At 40.9% G+C, this 17,448-nt stretch overlaps 1 protein-coding gene across 3 annotated transcripts; it reads left to right on the plus strand.

Annotated features, from left to right (window-relative positions):
* The first annotated feature begins 504 nt into the window (after positions 1–504).
* Positions 505–15,594, plus strand: rhobtb2a (Rho related BTB domain containing 2a). 3 transcript variants are annotated; one of them, XM_078170807.1, is made up of 10 exons: positions 505–646; positions 6,097–6,298; positions 6,513–6,616; positions 6,707–6,892; positions 6,990–7,930; positions 8,029–8,147; positions 9,801–9,951; positions 10,051–10,139; positions 11,520–11,625; positions 13,997–15,594. In XM_078170807.1, exons 1-10 carry the CDS (start codon positions 624–626, stop codon positions 14,200–14,202), a joined length of 2,127 nt encoding a protein of 708 aa, XP_078026933.1. In that variant the 5' UTR covers positions 505–623; the 3' UTR covers positions 14,203–15,594. The 3 variants fall into 3 exon arrangements, with proteins under 3 accessions (XP_078026933.1, XP_033476023.1, XP_033476024.1); XM_033620132.2 differs by lacking the exon at positions 505–646 and adding an exon at positions 4,014–4,365; XM_033620133.2 differs by lacking the exon at positions 505–646 and adding an exon at positions 4,448–4,558.
* The last annotated feature ends 1,854 nt before the right edge of the window (positions 15,595–17,448 follow it).

A 17,448-nucleotide genomic window follows, 5' to 3' on the forward strand; every position in this document is an offset into this window, starting at 1 on the left:
TATTAAAGAGAGGATTGGAGGAAATTTAGACTGTCAGCCTCACCTGGTGGAGCAGACTGAACATTGCAGGAGTTACAGTAAAACATGCTTTACATATGGATAAAAGTGAGCAGTGAATCATTACAACACCACTCAACAGAACAACACCTAAAGTGCATTTAACAATGTGAAGTGGTTGATATCATCTTTGAAACCTGACATGCTGCGTGCACTCAGACTAATACCTGAATAAAATAGGAATGCAGTAGGATATAAATCTGTAAAAGCATTGTCACAGAATGTTGCTTGTTGTTGAGGCATTCCTTCTGTGGTTAATGCAGTACAGCTTTGGCATAAATATGCTGTATAATTCACAAGTATAAAGGTCGACTGTAATTTGATCCTCTTGGTGCTGGGACAAAGTTACAATGTACAAACACTGGATTGCTTTGTTAGGCTGTGTAATGTGAATGACGTAGGCAGTTCGTGACGGAAATGAAAGATAAACTAGACTTTGATTTATTGTGGAGTTAAAGCCTTCTTTAAACTGCATCATCTGAGGCTGTGAGGACAGACTTACTGAATCGGACTGCGGTGGAAATAACCTTTTTTTAACAGAGGAAACCTCCCACCATCTGAGCAATATGGCTGTCAGTACTTGTGAGTGGTGAGTAGCTTTTTGATTTATCACAGACCAACTATGGTCATTTCTTTGCTTTGAGTCCTGAGGTTGAGTTATCACACCACTAAATGCCCCAAACTGCTAAACAATAGATAAACTAACAGCCAATAAGAGCCTTTAACAGTGTGTGTGTGTGTGTGTCAACACTGTAAAAGGCAAGAAATAAGCCACTCTCGTAATCATTAACACTCTACTAAGAATCGTCTTGGATACTGGCTAATGTGTGATACAGTGATGAATTTGAATCTTATGCACAATAGGTAGATTTACCACAGTAGCCTGTTTGGTAATTGTGACGTGGCATTGACTGAGTTCTCTCTAGGTTTATCAAATACACTTTTTAGGATTGAAAGTTTATTATCACAAACACAATGAATCACAGAGACTCAGTCAATGTGAATAACCTTGTTGGTCTTTATTAACCAAAATAGTGATATGAGATTGTGTTAATATGCAAAAAAAAGTAACATTTACAGATAAAAAAGAACATGTATCTGCATCTATAACAAAACTGGATGTATTGCATTAATTCAAATGCTACATAAAAAGATAGTAGTGTCATAAGGGTTATCTCACCTGGGAAGATTCTAATCTTTTATCAGAAAGGCAGCATTACTTACTGAGGACGTGTGGTTATAAAGCATTTTCCTGATAAGAACAATCTAACAAAGAGGTGCTACTCATTGCATCATGAGAGGCACAGGATTGATTATTACTGGAGCTTGACCTGAAGAATTAGAAGTCAAGATGTCTTGGCCTCTACTTTAATTTTACCATTCCTTTTTAGAAAGTAATTGCACTGTGACTTGTCTGGACACAGTTCTCAACATGGAGGTGGCAGTGGCTAGTAGCTAACAGTGCTAACTCCATAAACAGTGCTGACAGAGCTAACTGTGTTAAGTGGGTGGGAGCCAGTGGGTGCTTCACTTTCCTGATGTTGCCGTCCTGATATCAGCTGTAGGCTAAATGCTGTATGAGCACAGTGAAGTGGCGGTGATGAGCTATAGCCAGCGGGATACACACATGCACGTGTGGCTGGACCGGCTTACCACAACGAACCACAGAGAAGCTTGGATTACGTAGCATGACTTCATTCCCTGCTCAGGACGCCATGACTCCACTATATCTTTACATAGCAAAGAAATTCTGCCACTAAATTGAGAAAAAGCGCTAAAAAAGGGCATCAAACATATTTCTATTATCTATGTTCATCATATTTGTAAGTATTAGACATGTATACATGCACATGTATGATTTATGAATCAAGTTTTCTACATAACTTCACTTTTTTTTTTTATTGAATAGTTTTCTCCGAACCCATCAGAGGGACTCATGCAGAGTCATAAAGGCACAGTTGAAAAGAGCCAGAGGAGTTAATTTAGTGCCAGGCAACAGCTCATCATTTATATAAAGCTCAGCAGCTATCATGACTCATGCATTTTTCCTTTTACAGCCTTCTTGAATGGCACAAGGATAAGTGGATGCAATCAAACAATTTTATTGTTTGTGTACCAGACAGTGCTGAGAGGGTCACTTTGGTAATAGTTTACAGATCACTAGTTACCCTGTGAAAAATGTAATAAGTAATGTAGCTATTTTAATTACTTCAGTAGAGCGGCCACAGGCTGGATTCGAACCCGGGCCGCTGCGGCAACAGCCTTGTACATGGGGCACCTGCTCTACCACTAGGCCACCGACACCCCTTCTACAAATGTTTTGAACTGGGAAATAACATTGAAAAATCCTAAAAATATAAAATATAATGCAGAAGTGTTGCACTCAAATTTGTTAATCAGGCTTTGCTGCCCCCTGTTGTCTGAAAATATGCCAAAAGAATGAAGTCCTGCTCGACCAAAAGATGCTAAGCAACAAAATATATGTTACAGTACAAGGTTTTTGCCGAAAAAAATATATCCCAATGTAACCCCTCTGTGATCTCCAACATTTTGATCAGTAACTTTAATTTAACCTCCTGCGACCCTGCGTCCTCATCTGCGGACATTATGTTCTAGGTTTGCTGCACCTTATACTTCATTCTGCTCAACTTAGACCTGTTGTTCTCGCTCATGGACACCTTTTTGTGTATCAAGTGGTAGCAAAAACACAATAGAGTAATACATGTAAAAACAAGACAGCAGCCATCTCTGACACAAAAGTGGAAAAGGTGCAAAACCTGATCAAATTTTATGTTTAAAACTTGTTTATTTATGCTATATAACATTTGTAGTTTGATATGGCACACAAATGTGACCAATTTTGGCAATAGTAACAAGCTCTGATGCTGTTAATTAGGAAGTACTCATCTGAGGATAGTGGGACTTAATTATTATATTATCACAGGTTTTCACACAGGCCAATTAGATGTGACAGACTGTTCCTACAGACAAAAGGACATTCCTGGCATGGAATATAGAGCGAGGAAAATGAACAAATCACAAGGCTTTTAGATACACTGCAATTTTGCTTTTGCACAGCCACTCAGGCATTGAAATGGACAGTTTTGAACAAATGTTGCACTGTTTCCTATTTTGTTTTTGCACAGTGCTCAGCCATTTACATAAGATGTTTTATACTTAATCATACACTACATGACTATTAGGAATAAACCCATCAGACATGTGGACATCATTTCTTTCCAAAACTACTTACTGCTCAAAGACGATGCTTAGTTTTTAAACTTATCAGGTCCTACTAATCCTAGATAGCTTGGAGAAATTTAAAATGCATACCAAACAAAAGCTCAGGTCTCAAGAGGTTAACATTGGTTCCCAGTTTCTCAATTGTAATGGATTACAGTTACAATTATCTTGTAATTTAATTGCATACCTTCATTACTTGTTACTAGTTCCTCCTCAACACTGGTGCCAGGCATCTAAATCCTTTCTTACTGACTTTGTGTCATGTATCTGCCACACATGCACTAGCCCCTGCATGTGTGTGTATAAGCTGTTGTATACTGTACACACACACATGCACAAGTTAATCACTAGTCTCTCCACTGCATTAACCCCACCTGTCCCACTTAAAACTGTATTAGACCCGCCCCTGGATACAACACTGACAGTTAATGTTAGAGAGCTGATCATTCATGCTGAAGTCTGCAGTGCAACACTGTGTACAAGTTATTTAACCCGGCCTGGGTGCATGAGGGGCCTTAAATGTCTTGTATCACACTCACAACATAAACATACTGTAAACTGTGCAAACTGTGCAAAGTACAATCCACAGTCTTTAACGTGAGAGGTCAAAAACCAAAACACGTGCCGAGCTGGAGGCCAGTCTATGCAGGCTACTTAGGAGCTGTGGAATGAGATTTGTGCGACTTTAAAGTGGATCAGTGTTTTGTAATGAATGTTTTTTTTTTCCTCCTCCTCGTCGGTGCCTGCCTATTATTAGCTCCGGAGGCCTTACAGTAAGTGGAGGTGGTTCCATGACGGTCAGGGCTGCAGCTCTGCATCGCACCGACAGGCTTCAGATCAGCCTTCGTATTTTTGGCAATGCAATCGGACTTATCGCACTGATCCAGCCAGGGGACGTTTCCTGAAACATCTGCGGTCGGCCGCCCGTTTTCAAGCCTCGTTCACCTTGCCTCGAAGATGAAGTTAAATACGAGCTGCCGTCAGGTGCAAGCCGCATCCGATGGAGCCCTGCTTTTTATCTCGTTCATCGACCAACCCGATGCAGCAGCACTTCCTCATGTTGCGGTAAGACAGACGACACATACATCCTGCAGAGGAGTCAATGTTTTTTCTTTCCTTGTCGCTGTTTTTGTGCGCTGAGCGTGCAGCCAGATAAACAGGCTCAAGAGTCAGTGACGGGGTGTTACATAAGGTGTAATGCAGCAGAGCCTCATGACTAGTGTCTCGGTGGTGGTGGTGGGACTGTTCGGTCCTTCTGGTAGGATATGCACAATTTGATCATGTTTGCTGTGGATGATGAGGAAGGGCTGCAAGCTTATTTAATGGTGATTTATGTAGGATAGTCTGGAGGCGCTGTGTGGGTTATAAATGTATAGTGTCTGACCATATGAAAATGATGAATTAATTCGGGAGTTGCGCAGTGGAGACTGTAACCGAAAAGGGCATATGAATGAGCAATATTAGAGGCGGTGTATCTCTGTAGTGTCATACAGGCCCAGCCTAAGGTCAGACTGTCAGATGATTTGATATATATGCCTAAATGGAGGTGAGACCTAGCCTATAGGGATGCAGATTGTGCAGTCAATGAAAGGCTGGTTTTATGAATGGCTGCAAACGTCAAATGACCGTCAGAAAAAATCATAGTAACCCGTAATAGTAATCTCTAGGGCATTGTAGACAAGTCTGAAACCCTGCTTTAAGAAATAAGCAATGCTTTCCTATTGTCATCCTAAAAGAATCTGGTTTTAGTGTAGGTGACCAAAAGTGAGGGGAGGGGGCCAGTTATTTCTGCACAGCAGGTGCAGGAACACCAGGAGCATCTGACCTCATTCATAAGAAGTTAGCACCACCTGACTCTTCTGATCAGAGGTGGTCATTCAGAGAGCAGTATCTCATTCAAGGAGGAGGATGCTGGACAAAAATCAGATAGTGGTCTGGTATTTAAGCATAGATCTGGTCAATGTTATGACATTGCTTGGACATTACAGTGAACAGAGTTTGATGTCCTGCCTGCTGTGGTGGCTCAAGTTACAACTAAAATGAGCTGATCACAGCAGTTGTGACATTTATATGGTGCTGTTTTTCCAAAATAAGAAAAAGGAAACATCATCAGTGCAATAGATGGAAGATTGTAGACTGTGACACACGCAGACAAAGGCTACAGTTCCCTTGGAAACCAGTCCAGCTACCTAAATGATCAGCCACCATTTTCAAGACTATGAAATAGTCTCTTTACCTATTTCCTCCATTTCATTTAATGAAGGTGTGTTTGTGGATGGCAGATTTCTAGTAGTCGCTGTTATGAATTAGGCCAGTGATGATTGAAGATAAGGTTCTTGAGATGTTTTAGGCTTGCAGATTGTTAAAGGGATTACAGAAATATCTGCAAAGGAACCCTTTTCTTACCCAGAAAATGAAGACTAAACAGATTTTGAAATGGCTTTCTGTTTTGAAACTGAATATGCTTTACAATTAAATAAAATGTTGAAAATTGGCACAGTACTTTTGCAGTGTTGCAAACTCTATAGATCCAAAAAAAAAAATCTCCCCCGTTTTGTTTGCTTGGCCCTTTAAATTTTTTTCTACATCAGGAGCAAGGACAGGGAACTTGTGAATGGGCACAGGCAAGTCACGAGACCGTCCATTGATAGCTCTGCAGGCAGAACGAGCAGTGCAGATGAGGAGTAGTCACAGTGTCTAATATCCGTATTGATCCATGTTCCTGTACCGTTCGGGACAATAGTTTAGGATTTCAAGTGCTGATGCAGCTCTCTGTGCTTCTTTGTGTTTTGACAGGTCCCAGCTGACAGATTCTGATATGGACTATGAGAGGCCAAACGTTGAAACTATCAAGTGTGTGGTGGTGGGAGACAATGCAGTCGGAAAGACCCGCCTTATCTGTGCTCGGGCCTGTAATGCCACACTGACTCAGTACCAGTTACTCGCTACACATGTGCCCACAGTCTGGGCAATTGACCAGTACAGAGTGTGCCAGGAGGTGAGCATGCAAGCTTGTGACTTTTTAAGATTACATGCTTATTTTTAAAATGTGAAAAGATGTATTCAAGGATTTAAATCTCTGGTCATTGAAGTAAACTAAACCTATTCACAAATATAACATTAAATATGGCTAAAATGCACATTTAGCTGTACACATTCACACTAGTGACTCACAAAAATGAAATATCCCTGGATGTGTCATCTCTTATTAGGTCTTAGAGCGCTCCAGAGATGTGGTGGATGATGTCAGTGTGTCCCTTCGCCTCTGGGATACTTTCGGAGACCATCATAAGGACCGGCGTTTTGCATATGGCAGGTGAGTTATTATAAAATTCAGTGTTAGTCTACCACTATGTGCCCTGCCGTTTCCTGAGTTTAGTGAATTTGTCCTGCATCTTTCCCTCAGGTCTGATGTGGTGGTACTGTGCTTCTCAATCGCCAACCCCAACTCTCTATATCATGTGAAAACCATGTGGTACCCTGAGATCAAGCACTTCTGTCCCCGTGCTCCTGTCATTTTGGTGGGCTGTCAACTGGACCTGCGCTATGCAGACCTGGAAGCGGTGAACAGGGCACGGAGGCCTTTAGCTAGGTAGAGGGACTCACGTTTGAACGAGATTCAAATAGGTTGTTTGAGATTTACTCCTCTTGTGCCAGAACTGCCTTTGATGTATTTTCTTGTTTTTCAGACCCATTAAATCCAACGAGATTCTTCCTCCAGAGAGAGGTCGGGAGGTGGCCAAAGAGTTGGGAGTGCCATATTATGAAACCAGTGTTGTTGCTCAATTTGGAGTCAAGGACGTCTTTGATAATGCTATCCGAGCTGCGCTCATCTCACGCCGACACCTGCAGTTTTGGAAATCTCACCTCAGAAATGTTCAGCGGCCTCTCCTTCAGGCGCCCTTCCTGCCACCGAAACCTCCCCCACCTATAATCACTGTGCCTCCTCCCCCAACCACCACAGAGGAGCATCCAGTCGGTCTTCTGGAGGACCCACACTGTGCTGATGTCATCCTGGTCCTGCAGGAGCGACAGAAGATCTTTGCACACAAGATATACTTGGCGACATCCTCTTCAAAGTTCTATGACCTCTTTATTATGGACACGCAAAATGAGGAGACTGAAAGGCCCTCTCGTGGTCCTCTCTCTGGCCGAGAGCTGCTGATGCGTGCTGCTAGCTTTGATGTTTGCGAAAGCAGCGACGATGGAGACAGGGCCAACCTGAGGGCATGCACTAGTGATGGGACTTTGAAAGACTCTGAGGGGGCCCGACGGGGCAGACTGCTCTCCTCGTGGAGCCGAGCCTTCGTCAGCATCCAGGAGGAGCTGGTGGATGACCCTGTCACATACAGCCCCAGGCCCATGACTGTAGTGCACATGGACCAGTCCATGCAGCTCGGTCCTTTCCGAGCAGTGCTTCGCTACCTGTACACTGGTCAGCTAGATGAGAATGAGAAAGAGCTAATGCACATTGCACACATCGCTGAGCTGTTGGAGGTCTTTGACCTGCGGATGATGGTGGCAAACATACTTAACAATGAAGCCTTCATGAACCAAGAAATCACCAAAGCCTTCCATGTACGGCGCACAAACAGAGTCAAAGAGTGCTTGGCCAAAGGCACCTTTTCTGGTGAGTGGAAATGATTCATTTGTTCGTGTGTTCTGCTCTAAATGGAGTGGATGCAGCTGAAAGTGAGGTGTTCTTTGTGTCTCATCTCTGTATTACAGATGTAGTATTCAAGCTAGATGATGGGACCATCATGGCCCACAAGCCTTTACTCATCTCTAGTTGTGATTGGATGGCAGCTATGTTTGGCGGGCCTTTTGTGGAGAGCTGCACTAAAGAGGTAAGTCAACTTACATGACTTGTTTATTGGGCTGTGAAATTAGACCAACAGAGCTCAAGTACAGACCAAAGTTGAACTGCCTTGCCATGCTTCGAAGCTTCAATAGTTGCTGTGATAATCGATGTCAAAATAAGAATTTGATTTTTTTATAAGTATATATGCATTACCACAGATTGCATAAATTAAGAAATAGCTACACAACATTATTAATTATGCATCAACGCTTATTAGTTTTTTTTTATTACTTTTTAGTTATTCTCAGACAAGGACATTTAAACTTAGTGACAGTTTGTGACTCTGACTTGCTCTCATCTAATGTCAGTCACCAGCAGTCTTGCCAGAACCTCTGAAACTGGGACAGTTTGACCACATGTGACAGGCTTACAGATATGCTAGTGAGTCAAAAATGTCAAGCGTCTGGAATAGTATCAAAATTTGCAAAAATTACCCCTCCAAGTCAAGTGCCAGATCCAAAGGAAACTGGTATGCCACAAACCAAGAGTGAGCTTGGCAAACCACCTGAAAACAATAAGTAACAGTGTAGCCATCTTGCAAATTGGTGTATTGGTGTATTGGCTATTATGGTGTGCTAACAAAGTCACATTATTTCAGGGACATGCACAGACGTCTTGATTTCTCATTTAAACTCCCGCCCCATCAAAGCTTTGATTTATCATGAGTATTTCTTACTGAAGCTTTGATGCCCAAAAACTCGTATTTGGGATAGCCTGAAACCAAAGTCAGTACAGGGTTAACCTCCATGTTGCTGTCATTTCCAGTGGACTTGTTATTGCCAGTGACATCATAGGGTCACATGCTACAGTGACCAATGGTGATTTAAGACTGGCTCCATGGGCAGGGCTTCACAGCTAGGTTTTCAAACAGAGTGTTGTGGGAGGCTGAGTATATTCTGGCAGAACAACAAACGTAAGCTGCCATTTTGTGTGGGCTTAGGTTACACAAAAAAAACACATAAGTCCAATTTAAGTTACACAAATGAACAAATCATCTGTGGAGTCCAGTGATCACAACACAGTCGACTTATAAAGCACTAGCATTTAAAACGTAATCACTCTATAATTACACAAAGCACGCTAGTGCAGCAAAGATCGTTACCTGTACTGAGCCAAGTAGAGCACCAGTGAACTTAGTGGTCTGCGTACAAGGAATAATTTAATTAGAGGATTGCTGGTCTGTTGTAATGCAATTACACTGGCTTCTGTGATCCAAACATACTGTAGTTCTGTGAGCTCTGTTTGTTTTTCCGCCTTAACACAGAATGATGAAAAATAATACATGTGAAAAATACCTCTGCAGGTAGTTTGAGAGTTAGATATTGTCATTTAAAAAAATCAAAAGTCAATTGGCTCTTCAGAGCTTTTTTTAGATGTACTGAACAATTATCAGCTTTGAGACACTTCATGATGTTTTTCTTTTTTTGTGTGGCTATTGTTGCTGCTACAGTTGAAGCAGAGCTGAAAAAGTAAATCACAATTCTGAAAATAACCAGATTTTCTATCATTTTATTTTTATTAAATCATATACAAACAAGAGTGAAAAGAAGATTTCTTCTCCGTTTTCTATTAAATGCAAAACACAGCAAAGTCTTTGAGCCCCCGATTCATGACTGCGTCACATGTTCCTGTTTCTAAGGTGCTGTTTCCCAACACAACTCGCAGCTGTATGAGGGCTGTGCTAGAATATCTCTATACTGGGCGGTTTTGTTCTCGGCCTGACCTGGATGCAATGGAGCTTATTGTTCTTGCCAATCGTCTTTGCCTCCCCCACCTGGTTGCACTTACAGGTACATTTGGTATAGTTATTACCCTGTAAACCACAGGATTGTATTACAGAAAGCCATTGTGATAATGCACACAGTGACCAGCCTTTATGTTTCTTTCAGAGCTCTACACAGTAACAGTATTGACGGAGGCAGCGATGATGGGGGCTGACATTGACGGAGACGTGCTGGTGTACTTGGATATGGCCCAGGTAGAGTTACCTGTCAATCATCAGTAAACAGGGAGGGCACTTAAAGCTCTTTATATAATGCTTAGGCAAATTGTTTTTTTTTTTTTAATGAGGGCATTTCTCAGGGAGAGCTGCTCTGGAGGCTGAAATAATCTTTACACCTCGTAGGTGGAGCCAAAGAAACTCTGTTCTTCAGAGTGCTGGTCAGCTGTTTGGTGTAGTGAATGGCAACAGATCTTTGGAACAGTGGGCACTTTTAGGATACATGGAGCCAGGCTCAGCACTTCAGTTTATCTCAGCTGCATCTTCAGCTGCATTCTTACTTCAGGTCTACCTCTTCAGTGTCATATGCAAGGCTGGATTACCAGTTGGACAAAAATGCACAAGAGCCATGTGTTCATTTGTTTAGTTGCTCTTTTTTTTTCTTAATATGCACCACTAAAGCAAAAAAAAAAAATCTAATCTTGAAGCATTGTCTTAAAGATGTTTTTTTGTGCTATACTAATGCATGCATGCTAAAATTAGCTGATGAGCAACACAATATGAGGAAACTCACAAAATGTATGTACAGGCAGAGCCAAACCGGAACCCCAAGGTCACCTAAAATGTCCACTGTACTCACTGTTGTCAAATATGAATATAAGTTAATTTTTTTGAATAATGCATTAATGACCTTGGCTCTTTAGTCCTACCTATTTAAAGGGCCACTGTGTAATATTTGGCATGGTTTATTGTCAAATCTGAATCTGAATCTGAATATTCTACCCATTAATATGTTTATATAAGTGTATAAACGCTATAAAATAAAATTCGCTTGGTTTTCGTAGCCTTATAATTATGCTTTTATATATATATATATATATATATATATATATATATATATATATTTAGCAAGGGCCTTGCTTTAGAGAGGTCGCCATCTTGTGCCGCCATGTATGTAAGGCAGCCCGAGCGGACAATCCAGCCAGCGAGAGAACGCGTTTCGCGTGTATAAATAAACCAACGAAGACAGCGGAAGGAAGGAAGGAGGAGGAGGAAACAGCAGAGAGTGTTAGTAGTTCGTCGATAGAGAGTAGTGAAAAGTTTTTTTAGTTATAAAGTTTTTGAATGGACCACACTTACCACGCAACAGGAGAGAATGAACCCGAACCGTCATCTGCGAGGAAAAGAAGACGCACCGAATCCCATTCTGTGCAGGTCATTTACCCGACGGGAGGGGTGAGCGAGTGAGCCCTGCAATCTAGAATTTGACCACTGATGTCACTGTTTTCAACCCATTTTACACACTGGCCCTTTATTTCAAATAATGAGGTGTCTGTCAAAACCCCACAGCAACCATGCCTTTCATGTACAACAGTTCCCAAATGCAAAATGACAAATAATGATTTTGTATGTTGACAGTTCCACGGCGCCCAACAGCTCACTGGCTGGTGTCTTCATCACATCTGCACCAACTACAACAGTGTCTGCCGCAAGTTTCCCCGAGACATGAAGGCCAAGTCTACAGGTAACACACGTGTGATCTGGTAGCACATGAGTGACCTTTAATGTCCTCTCTAAACAAAGTATGAACAGTACAGTATGCCAACAAACTTGTATGTGTTGTGTGGCCATTTGGATCATAGCAGCATAAACCAGAAGGGCACTTTGAGAATGCCAAAGCTAATAATCCAGTCTTCTGTGATATGCAAATCTGCAAATGCAACCACTGAATATGTCTGATTATATTTCTTTAATATCTCTGGTGGAGTTAAATGCAGACAATTCACATTTGGATATGAGTAAGAGTATAATTAGTTGTGTGTATGTGTGTGTACACTAGTCTGAGAAAAAAGCTTTGTTAAAATTGTGGTTCTCCCATGAAACCACTGTGTCCAAGTGTCCAAGATTACTGTTACACATGAATGTGGATTGTGATATGGAGTCACTGTATTTCTACAATTGCTTATGTTGTGTCACTATTGAACTTTGTTACCATCTGGTGGATTTTAAGATCTATCGTATTTATTCCATCAAAGCCAAATGTCCTATCTTGTTAACAAAAGGGAAAAAGTTTTGTATCAACCCCACGATTTGGATGTCGTTCAAAATTTCATGGGTTCTTTCACCAAGTTTCATGAGAATTGGGCCAGCAGGTTTTTTGTATAATCCTGCAGACAAACAGACAAACAAACCAAACTAAAAACAAGACCCCTCTTAGGCAGAGGTAATTGAAACGTCTTAAATAGGTTTTAGGATAGTTGGCCAAATTAAATTAAATCTGCAAAAGCAGATTCATCTCAGTGGACTTATTTCACCTCAGTAAGAGATACATTTAGTTTTGAGCACTTCAGAATTAAATAATGATTTCATTATATAACCGGGGACTACTAAAATTGATAGTTACTGCCTACACTGTACTGGTTTGATCCATCATCCAAAAATATGCTTGTGTCATCTGGTCCTTAGGTTGCTCTCTTTTCCAAAATAAAAAGATAAATAAATAAAAGTCTAGTGTTGCAAAATCGGTAATTACAGTAGGCCCATACAATAGCCTGTTAAATGGTTTATATGTGACATTCAGAGCACTAATATAGCAGCAAACCACTATTTGCTTTGTGAAGATATAGTGGAGTAATGGTGTCCTGAGCCGAGGATGAAGTCACACTCCCTCTGTGTTGACTGTTGTAATCTGCGTTTCTCCGTAGTTTAGCACTGTTTATGGAGTGAGCTGCTAGCTGGTTCAGGCACCTCCAGGTTTTGAACCTGTCCAGATGCTCTGAATTTTCCATAGAGCCACTTTAAGTTTTTTTTTTTCCTTTATGAATGCTGTCATTTTTGCTGTTACACTGGAACTTAAGGTCGTGTTTATATATAGAAATAAAGTTGTTATAATTCATACACTATATAACAGTGGTTCCCAACTGGTCCACGGGGTCCAGATTTTTCCTTAATCAATATATAAAGGTCCACACAGTTTAATAATTTAACAATGTCATCCTTGCTTTTGGCCACATGGTCAAGCTAGTTTTCTGTTTCTGTCAAGTAGCTGTGCGTTAATCAATAATAATAATAAGAATAATAATACATTTTATTTAAAAAGCACATTTCAAAGTTCTCAAAGTCACTTTACAGAGACAGTTCAAACACATCAAATAGAACAACAATTTTCAGCAAAGACATTGAAGACAAAGAGGAATAATAATGGGAGTGAAAAAACAAGTAAATAAGTAAATGAATAAAAGTAGCTAAACATTAAAAGCAGAACGGAACAGGTGAGTTTTGAGTAGTGATTTGAATGATGGGAGGTCAGTGCAGTCACGGATGTGTTTTGGGAGGGAGTTCCAGAGGGTGGGGGCAGCAACGGAGAAGGCTCTGTCCCCCCAGGTTCTGTGCTTGGTCTTGGGGATGTTGAGAAGGTTGGCATTGGAAGAGCGGAGGCTGCAGGAAGGGGTGTAAGGGTGGAGCAGGTCTGTGAGGTAAGAGGGGGCCTGGTTGTGGAGTGCTTTACAGCTACAGCAGGAAATGGTACTTTAAAATAAAAGCTCTCTGCAAGAAATTCACTGTACTTTAAAATAAAGTGTGGTTTTTACAAACTTGACATGTTTGCGAGTCACTTGCAGTCCACTCAGAAGGGACCCACGACCCACTTTTGGGCTGCGACCCACCAGCTGGGAACCACTGCTACTGTATATAAGATTTCCCGTGTAATGTATTTCTAACAGAATGATTATTGTGAAAATTATGCAAATATCACTAAGATTTGTTTCATCCAATGTATATATGCTGCAATTTGTTGTTGTGACCTTGTTGAAATGCAAAAATCATTGTGGGGAAATTGACTTTTGAAATTCCTACATGGCCTTTTCATATTTCTAAAACAGTTTATTCTGATGCAGAGAACCAAGAGTACTTTGAGAAGCATCGCTGGCCCCCTGTGTGGTACCTGAAAGAGGATGACCACTACCAAAGAGCACGCAAAGAGCGTGACAAGGAGGACTACCTGTACCAGAGACGGCAATGCAAACGCAAGTGGCTCTTCTGGAACCTTCCTTCCTCCCCTAACTCAAACTCTCCCTCCTCTGGCTCATCCGCTGTCATCTGACCGAGTGGTAAGGGCCAGGCCCACTCTGAAGTGCATCAGTGTGGAAGTGGGTCGTAAAAGATACAATAAAAGAGAAGCACTGCTGGCTAGGTACGCCCCAATTATTCAGGCACACAGTCTCTCCTCCTGTTTGTTTGCCTCTGCAGTCAAATGGCACCTCCTCCAGGTCTGCAAGGTCAGCTTAATCTGGCAGTTAAAGTAATGAGTTTTGTTCCTTAGATTTTTAGCTTGGTGTACATGAGACTCAAACCTCAGTGATATGAACCTCACTGACATATGGCACAGTGTAACTGGCGCAAATAACAACTCATAGTGATTGTTATATGTTCCACCACCTGAGTTTTAAAAATAGGACTCTGCTGGCACAGAACTTTCCACCTATGATCATGATTATCATCAGTTAACCTGAACTGATAACCAAGTGCTGCTTATCAGCTGCAACAACCAGCAATTCAACACAGAACTTCTCAGTCTCAGAGATATAACACTTTGCCCTTAAGTGTTTGTACAATCTACCAAACTATGTGTACAGTATGATCTCGTCAACAGGATGTAATGATAGTATGGCCTGCCAGGAATCAATTAGTGCAGTCAGTCACTCGAACCATGCTGATTATGATCGTGTAAGCATAAATGAAAACACTGGCAAGTTCCACTCCTGTTTATTTGTGTACAGTCATTCTAGTTTTGAATGTTTTTGTACGGCTTGCACAGCTAAAAGTGATGTGAGTCTGGACACGCTCAGCATTTACGTATTGTGATCTTGTGATTTGTGGCCTCTTGTCACAAAAGGGCTTTAGTTTACATGAATGCATCCAGTGTCCTGAGACACAAGAGATCCCAAATCAAGGAAAATATCTGTATTTTCTGTAAAATGCCAGCAAAAACAAACCGCTATGATTTCATATGTGTTGCTTGATGAGGCTTGTTAGCACACATGTTTCCTGAGTCCCTCAATTTCACACTGAATGATTCCATCAGCTTGATCACTGGAAGGCAACACGTAATGCATCTCGGAGCCATTAGCAGCATTTCCAGAGCTGAAGCGACCGCATGTTCATCATGTGCACCGTAACTTGCTGATGGTGTGTTTGACGAATCAATCACGGGTGGTGATTTGGCCTTTAGAGATTTATCTTAGTTGTCGATCAGAGGATGCCCCCTGACTGTCTGCAGTTGGCTGTGTTAGACTTGTACATGCAGGAGGCTTCCTCATACCTGGGTGTCATCCATCCTCTTCTACACACCTCAAGCACTTTTTGGACTCTTCTCCGCAGAGACACACACAAGAACCTCCAGTAGCAGCATCCCGGTGAGCGGCACTAAAGACAGAAGTGTCATGACATGCTGCGGCAAATTTAAAAAAAAAAGGAACTGGGGAGGATACAAAACCATGATATTTAAAATGTTTTAAAAAAAAAAGGTTGTGAAGTGGTCTGGATCAAGTCATCTCTCTTGATTTGTTTTGCACAACTCACAGTATATGTTCAAGATTGTCATACTGTTGTACTTGATTGTAGTATGGACTGCATCTCTAAGCATGGTGCTCAGTGAAGATGGGTAGTATTGTAAATTGTACAAAATATCAGACGAACTGCAAGTAACTTGCATCACTCTAACTTGCTGTTACCTAATATTGTGCACTGCAGGCAGTGAGCAGAATCGTACAGTATTACTGAGTAATACATATACACTGTACTGAATATAGACTTGACTTGCATTTAGTTACTGTGCAGCTACAAACTGTTGTTGAAAATAACTGAATACTCATTGTGCTGACCTCCAGTTACATCTACTATATGCTGTAGTATACATGCAAATTACAGGCAGTTCAAACATACAGTTGACAAATAGTAAAATAGGATTACAGTGCAAAGTAACGTAGACACATGTTTATATAAATGACATAAAGATGTATGGTACATCCATAAAACATGCCATTGTTATCAAAAAAGTCTGATGGCAGCATTATGTAAAGAAAGGCTAGCTTTAATCCTGCATAATGATATGATTGGTTAGACTTTTCCATACAGTTTTTACTAGACAGATACTTAGAGCCCAACAAGAGCTTAAAATGATGGAGTGGTATGAATCAGTTCAGTGACAAAATCAGTTTCTTGCTTGTATTAACTCTCGACCTAATAACTACGCTGCATGAACAGGGCTCGCCAAAGTAGATGACATTTATTCACTGTCACTTAAAGTGTAAGATATAGATTTAGAGTAGTGGTGCTGGTGCTCTAAGCAGTAGCTTTAAATTGTTCTCGATTACATCAACTTCTGTTTATTGCTAAGTGAACATAAGAATCAAGTCTTTGGCGCCCATGGTCGGACATTAGGGTGAAGGATGAGCCTCTCTTAGAGCCAGCTTTATCCCAATTCTGAATGTTTTGATTTATTAAACTGTCTGATAACACAAAATATAGTTCAATATAATAGTTTAACAGCAGGAGGGTCTTTTTTGTTAGAATTTGCCTTGGTGGTGTGATTGATAAATATCATAGACATGCATTTCATTCCTCAGTGCATTGCATTTCTCAACGAGTCTTCTGCTGATGTTTCGCATCAACAACACCTCATGCCTTAATGTACAGTGTAGTGTATGGTATCGAATGTAAAGTAGTGTTACTGTGGTTACTAGTTTGTTTGCTCTATGTTCAGTTACCATGGTGCTCTCTAGGTTGTGTGTGCGTGTGTGTGTACCTGTAAATGTACATAATCCATAATTTGGATGTAAAGCGATCGACTTGTGATCGATTCCGTGAGTGAGCTTCAGTTTGAACACTGCAGAGGGTTTAAGTCCTTTTAAAGCCGTAAACACAAAACTAATTAAGGACTATCAAGGCCACACTAGACTAACATAATGACAAATCATCAATTTGTGACATTAACCATGTAATGAATGCAGGGATTTCAAATCTGTTCTATTGTTTTAAAAATCGCTTTATGCTAACAATCTCCAGTTTTGGAGTCTGCATAGTTACAAAATGCGGAGACAGCGTGGCCATCAGGAGTAAGACTGTAACTCAAACATGTAAATAGAAATTGTGTGATGACTTGCAATTCAAACTTGGCATAGCAATTGATACAAGCTATTGCATAGTTTAACATATGTAATGTTTTTGTACTATGCATACTGAAATGTCTGACTTTGAAATTACAAACTTGCACTGCTTTGTAGCACCAGGTTCTATTCAAACTGCATTAGATGGTATAGCAACATCATTATTAGATATGTAGACAACA

Source organism: Epinephelus lanceolatus, chromosome 9 (assembly GCF_041903045.1).
Source record: "Epinephelus lanceolatus isolate andai-2023 chromosome 9, ASM4190304v1, whole genome shotgun sequence".
Lineage (NCBI taxonomy): Eukaryota > Metazoa > Chordata > Actinopteri > Perciformes > Serranidae > Epinephelus > Epinephelus lanceolatus.

What these genes read in the sequence shown, in the direction of transcription:
- rhobtb2a (XM_033620132.2), top strand. Translation starts at nt 4,301, where the DNA reads ATGGAGCCCTGCTTTTTATCTCGTTCATCGACCAACCCGATGCAGCAG. An exon ending in CAGCACTTCCTCATGTTGCG is followed by an intron (nt 4,366 to 6,096) that starts GTAAGACAGACG and finishes GTGTTTTGACAG; the next exon opens with GTCCCAGCTGACAGATTCTG. An exon ending in GCACGGAGGCCTTTAGCTAG is followed by an intron (nt 6,893 to 6,989) that starts GTAGAGGGACTC and finishes CTTGTTTTTCAG; the next exon opens with ACCCATTAAATCCAACGAGA.